The sequence below is a fragment of the Oncorhynchus keta genome, chromosome 15 (genome assembly GCF_023373465.1).
Source record: "Oncorhynchus keta strain PuntledgeMale-10-30-2019 chromosome 15, Oket_V2, whole genome shotgun sequence".
Taxonomy (NCBI): domain Eukaryota; kingdom Metazoa; phylum Chordata; class Actinopteri; order Salmoniformes; family Salmonidae; genus Oncorhynchus; species Oncorhynchus keta.
Window position 1 is genome coordinate 45,376,267 of NC_068435.1, and position 7,001 is coordinate 45,383,267.

Consider the following 7,001-nt stretch of genomic DNA (forward strand, 5'->3'; position numbering starts at 1 on the left):
CGATATTTAACCACTTTGGACCAAGATAAATTGTTGGAACATGTTGGATTGACTGGGGAAAAATTCGGTAATATTTGGTAATATTGTTTGGTAATATTATCGCTCCAGGAAAGCGAGAGGGAGGAGAGTGAACGCGCGCCTCTGTCTGTTTGTGTGTGCGAGTGAAAGGAGCGAGAGAGGGAGAGAGAGGGAGGGGAGGGAGGTGGGATCGGGAAAGATATATTCTTTCAGCGATGGAAGTCACAATGGAAAACCTTGGCAACCTTCACGGCGTCTCGCACTCACAGGCAGGGGACCTGATGAGCTCCTCACACGCTCGGCAGTCCTCCGCCCCTTCTCACCGGAACCTAGTTTCTCACGCGCACGGCCGGTCGGCGATGGTGTCCAGCATGGCCTCGATACTGGATGGTACCGGGGACTACCGGACAGACCCCTCGTCGCTCTCCGGCCACCTTCACCCGGCCATGAGCATGTGCGAGTCCGGGATGAGCCTGAGCAACACCTACACCACCCTGACACCTCTCCAGCACCTACCTCCCATATCCACCGTCTCCGACAAGTTCCACCACCCACACTCCCACCACCACGCAGCCGCCCAACAGCGACTCTCTGCGGGGAATGTCAGCGGGAGCTTCACGTTAATGAGGGATGACCACCGGGGGCTGGCGTCTATGGGCAACCTATACTGCCACTACCCCAAAGATATGTCCAGCATGGGCCATGGGTCCCTCTCCCCACTGTCCAACGGCCTTGGCTCTTTGCACAACTCCCAGCAGACGCTCTCAGCCTACGGTCCAAGTGCTCACCTCTCCAATGATGCCAAGATGCTCTCCCCCGTGACAGGCTTCGAGTCCCACGTCACTATGCTGTCTCGGAGCGAGGAGCACATTGCCAGGAGTTTAGGTGGCCATGGACACGGCATGATCTCCAACCTCAACGGGATGCACCATACGCACAGCCACCTCCACTCCCAGGCCAATGGGGCAGCGATGCTGGCCGAGCGGGAGAGGCACGGTGCTGGGGCCGGCCAGGGAGGAGGGTCAGGCGGGCAGGCGGAGGAGATCAACACTAAGGAGGTGGCTCTGCGGATAACAGCGGAGCTGAAGCGCTACTCCATCCCCCAGGCGATTTTCGCACAGAGGATCCTATGTCGGTCCCAAGGGACCCTCTCAGATCTCCTGCGGAACCCCAAGCCGTGGAGTAAACTCAAGTCTGGCAGAGAGACGTTCCGGAGGATGTGGAAGTGGCTCCAGGAGCCCGAGTTTCAGCGGATGTCTGCCCTTCGGTTGGCTGGTAAGATGCACCTGGTCTCACTGCCTATGTCGTGTGGGCTTCGTATTGAACAGTCAATCGTAACCAATTGACGTTTTGCGCTTATTAAAAGCATACGTTCTCGCTTTCTGTATAGGCTTATATAATACATTTGCTATTCTATACAAATAACTTGTTTTATGCTAAAGACTTAACGAACTTTATCAGACAAAACCTCAACTTCCAAACGATTCAGCACCATGGACAGCGGTCAGTGTAAAACGGTTGCGAGCAAAGCTACTCACGAGACCAAGTAGCCTAAACGGTTTTTCAGGAGAACTTTCAGAGCGAATCTTTCTCTCTTTAAATCACCGTTTTAGAGAGATATCTGCGGTACAGTGAAAGTGATTGCATGGTATCCATGTCACCATATGTTGTTGTGACACGTTGCAAGAGAAACCAGCTGCATGCACTGTCTTACACCTCAGCCTAATGTTAACAGGGTTTTTGTACCCATATAGCCAAATATAATCACTGAGAGGACCCGGGCATTGTCATATAAGGCTAATATGAGACTCTCGGTGTATTATGTCCACAAGGTCCTCGAGATAGGGGGAATGTGTGCTCACTAACGCGCCAGGCCGGGTGTGTGTGTGTCTAAAACATGTCACCCTGTCCATCGTGGGTCTCTCTAGTGAATCCCATATGTTCCAAACATGTAACTCACACAGTCACTCGTTCTCATGGGTCCCGTGTGCTCCACCAGCTTGAACACGGAGGCATATAAACTAGTCGCGCGGGAGGAGAGCGCGTCAGCGGCGCGTGACCTCTGGCTGCTGATCAATACGCTACGTCCCACTCTACCCTTTAAAATGTGGCACCCGAATCAATATTCGAATCCGACCTGAAAGACAGCCAACCACACGGCAGCGCCGGCTTTTCATTTCGACCCTTAACGGTCTAAAATTAGACTACATATGGGTTGTCAGTCTACAACTGGCTTCCCTCTGCTTCGATGACGCGGGTTTTAGTTCGTGCCATATCTAAAATGCTATCCGGTCCATCCCTTGGGCATACAAACACATCTACTACTCAAGTAAAATACAAAGTATTTTCGTTCAAAGGACATTTCTTGCTTTTGGCAATACTAGTAGGCATACAGGCCCTCCAGCCAACCCCAAAATCATCGAAATAAAGGCCACAAACGCGTCCATTTGATTTTTCATTAGATTTTCTCTCTGCAGTTAATTGGTTTGATTAATTTATCAGATTATGGTTTTACATTTTAATCACTGTCCAATCAATAGTTTAAAACAAGAGACATTCGAAATGAGTGTAAGACAAAAAATACAATAATTTAATCAATAAATAATCCACATTTATAGGGAAAGTTGTTTTTCCAAATGGTTATCCTATTTCAGAGAAGATGTATATTTTTAGTGTAAAACAGGAGGGGGTGTTTTGAGGCAAAAACCTTCATGTTCAGTCCACACCAATGAGTAAAGTGGCTTCCCCTATCGTCCTCATCCTATACAATTTCAGAATAGTCCAGACATTATATTTAAGAAATTACTAGGAATTTCCGTTTATGGCCAATGCTTTAATATTTTAGAATGTCTTTTTCAATTTACTCAAAAACAGGCAGTTTGAAACAACAAAACCACACAAAACGTACAGGCTATGTGATCACTTTATATCTGTGGCTTTTCACTGTTCTAATCTGTCAAATAAAAATCACTCTGGCCAATGTGTAGGCGTGTGTAAATTCCCTTGTCAATAGCGGCCAGAGGGGTTGACTTTAGTGCCCCTCCCAGACCACAGTTTTCAATTAATTCAGGTACATCTGAATGGCTGGTGAGTTACAGACTCATGAAAAGTGTGTGCGTAAGCCTTTGTGCGTGTGTATGTGTGTGTGTGTGTGTCAGCAAGCATGTGTTAAGTGGAAATGCTGATCTCACCAATCTCGCTATCAAACCATACACATGTGTAAAGCCATTGAACCAACACAAAAACGTTTTGAAGCTCAGACTGGATCAGCAGGCTAGCTCAGGGGTCCGTAGGACAGACTTTGGTAAGGTGTTGGAGCTTCTAGCAGGTTGTTGGAGATGGTGTTGACACCATCAGATCGTGATATGATTTCCCCAAGTGTTACAGTCAATAACTGATTCCTCTGCATTGTCACACTGTATACATGGTGTTGTGATCACAAGCAGTGTTAGAGCTGTCTGAACTTGTAAGGCCATAGACCGGATACAGGTGCAACCTTTTCCTTATAGGAAGGATATTTAATAAATAGTGAAAACGCAAGACAGATAGCTGTAGCCAGCAGCCATAACAGTGTGGAGGGCCATTCATAGTGTAGCTCTGTCCTTTCCTTGTTTGCCTGGCTTCGCAGATAGGAGATCAATAAAGCTGCTTCCAATTCCCAACCCCCACTCTCTCTTTCCTCTCTCTCTCTCCCTCTGTCTCACTTTCTCTCCCTCTTTGTCTCTCTCGCTCTCTCTCCCTCTCTCTCTCTCTCCTTTTGTCTCTCCCTCCTCTGCACAAAAATGCAACCTATAATCCATTATGATTGCCAATGCCGCTAGCACTGGACTGGCTGCTTCAGTGGATTGGAAACCCACACACTGCAGGACAAAGAGTTGAGGGATAAAGCTGGAGGATAGAAGGAGAACCATCTGATAAAATATGACAAAATGGGCAAATAATTGCGAGTAGGAATAGTTGCAAATCCATCTAGCAGTAAGTATTCTGTCTGTACATGTGAATTTGACTTTTGCCCACTGATATTAAGTTAGGATTTGGCCAATGGTGTACAAGCAGTTGCCTTTGTGGTTCATTCTTTCTCTGCGACTGTGTCAGTTAGTGGTCACAAATCATGGTCCTAGAGAGCTACAGGGTTGGCATGCTTTTGCTCCAGCCTAGTCCCAACTCATATAATTGAGTAAAAAGGAGACCTGGCCAAGAAGGCAGATCTACATAGAAATAGCCCTCGCAAGACAAAGGCAGTGTTTTTGGGGGGGATATATAGAGCCAGTTAGGCAGCTATCCTTGGTCCTGATGATTCAGACTGCTGTGGTTCTGAACGGACAGCTGGGAACATTTATTCAGAAGCTGGCCCCAGGTTTCTGTTTCGTGACATCAGATGTTGCTTGATTATATTAATAGGGGTTTAATGCTTAGAATTGTGTTGTTGTTATTGTTAGAAATGGGATCTACAGAATGGATTGATAGAGATACGTTTTTGGAATAACACTAGATACAAAGTCTCTGTGTTGTGGGGGCGCCCATACCCTAACACTGCCAGCTGGGAGAGCAGGTGTTGATTGAGGGTTGGTGAGTTTGGTCTTTGTGTCAACAGGCAGATAGAGGTAGGGTAGAGAAAGGATCAATAGAGACTTTAATAATTGATAAGAATGAGGGAGAGGGAGATGGAGGAGAGTAGAAAGAAAATGGGAAGAGAAGAGAGAGGGAAGGATGAGTGGTGTAGCCCTTGTAACAGATTTGTTTCTGGGTAAGCAAAGTCAAATGTGTGGTTAACAACACGCAGCGTCAACCACAACCCAACATATGTGTGGTAGCTACAAACAAAAGTGTGTACAACATGCGGTTTTTACACCTGTAGGAAAATAACAAAATCACATCTCAGACAGTAAAATAACTGGGTTACTTGAGAATGCACTGTTTACATGTGTTGTTAACTCCGACGGCGTACTAATATTCAAAAACTTTCTAATTGAACTTTTATTGAAACCTGAAGGTCCTTTTATGATAAAGAATCTCTTGTAGAAAGGCTGCCTGGCCAAGAATGAAGATCTACATAGAAATAACCCTCACAAGACGATGGCAGTGTTTTTTAACAGGGGGATTCTAGTGTATGTAGTCAGCCATAGTAATGATCTGTTTCTGCTTATGTCAGCAAATCGACCTCAATGCAATTCAAGGTTGTGATGTCATTAGATTTTTAAAGGTTGTTATGGTTTATGGGGTATGTAATGCATCTTTATGTGGGCATGCAAGCACATTTCACTGTGTGTGTGTGTGTGTGTGTGTGTGTGTGTGTGTGTGTGTGTGTGTGTGTGTGTGTGTGTGTGTGTGTGTGTGTGTGTGTGTGTGTGTGTGTGTGTGTGTGTGTGTGTGTGTGTGTGTGTGTGTGTGTGTGTGTGTGTGTGCTTGTGTGTGGTGTGTACGTGTGTGATTGGGTTATAGAGTGTGTCTGCACTATACATTGTTCAGGCTTATCTGACTCCCTCTGAATCAGAATCGATTTTCCCTCCCTCCCTCCCTCCCTCCCTCCCTCCCTCCCTCCCCCTCCCTCCCTCCCTCCCTCCCTCCCTCCCTCCCTCCCTCCCTCCCTCCCTCCCTCCCTCCCCCTCCCCCTCCCTCCCTCCCTCCCTCCCTCCCTCCCTCCATCCATCTCTGGCACTGCACCAGCAGCACCAACCGAGCAGATCTGTCACAACTCCTCCTCAGCCCCCCTCTGCATCACAGGCTCTCCCATCAATGGTCTTCCCTACTACCACCAAACAAACACCACATGTTTAGTAACACCCTGCATGCACTGGACCACAGAGCATACCACACTACATCAATGCAGTAACCTCCATACAGTAGACTAAAAACAATGCATGTAGCCTATATAAAGGCCAATAAGTCAATATTTGCATGACATATACACGTCTCATATTCACATTTGGGGTTTAATAGAGGAATTCATTTGAGAATTTTAGATACAAAAATAAAATAAAAGCTAAATGCTGTCCAATTACGTAGCCTAATAAAATGTTGTGAAAGACTGGGTAGGATCAGTTCTATTCAGAAAAAAACGTGGACAAACACAGAATATGAAGAGGTTGAGAAGTAAAGTAAACCTGAATAGATTAGGTCAATAATGTTCTGATGGAGGTCGAATGACACGCTCAGCTGTGAGGGTTCGGCTGGAAAGGCGCTGTCAAGGGTTCTTCTGTGCATACTTCTCTCGGCAAGTGAGGCGCTGTCTGGGGTTCTGAAGAGTATTCGGTATGCCTATGAGGTGCTGTCCGTGGTTCTGAAGAGTATTCGGTATGCCTATGAGGTGCTGTCCGTGGTTATGAAGAGTGTTCTGTGTGCCTATGAGGCGCTGTCCGTGGTACGGAAGAGTGTTCAGAGTGCCTATGCGCGCTGTTTGTGGTAGACTGTTCGGGCGACTGGGGCCTCAGAGTACATTTCTCACTCAATTCTGGCATACATGGAGATTCTAGAATTTTCGTTTGGTGCTCAACAAATTATTGGGATTTATCATATTGTCGCACGTTACACAAATCAGAGCCATACTATACACTGAGTATACCAAACATTACGAACACCTTCCTAATATTGAGTTGCACCATTTTCAAACTAAAAAGACATTCCGCCTTTAGCAAGTGCCAAACACTGGCCGCGCATACTACACACTTCTAAGGAAAATATGAAATGTTGTTAAGTATTTTGTTTATCCTGCCATTGTATATATGGGCGCTTAATTTAAATAGTCTATGATATCCCGCTACTATCGCACAGCAATACTATAGCCTACGAATACCAAATAGTTTTAAATGGGCTACCAGTCTAAATTACTTTCGAGCATGCTTGGCTATTAAATGAGCTATGGGTAAGAGCATCTGCTAAACGACTAAAATGTAGGCCTAAATGTAGATGAAACACATTAGGCTACATGCTGCTATGTGATCTCCTTACCAACAATGCACCTGTTTTATAATTAGGCCTACTTT

The 7,001-nt window shown here is 46.1% G+C and overlaps 1 protein-coding gene across 1 annotated transcript in view; it reads left to right on the forward strand.

Annotated features, from left to right (window-relative positions):
- Positions 1 to 233: 233 nt before the first annotated feature.
- LOC118395074 (hepatocyte nuclear factor 6-like) overlaps positions 234 to 7,001 on the forward strand; it is a 24,222-nt gene continuing 17,454 nt past the window's right edge. Inside the window, exon 1 of the mRNA XM_035788864.2 lies at positions 234 to 1,293. Coding sequence (XP_035644757.2) covers positions 234 to 1,293 — 1,060 coding nt within the window. The remainder of the gene's footprint in view (positions 1,294 to 7,001) is intronic.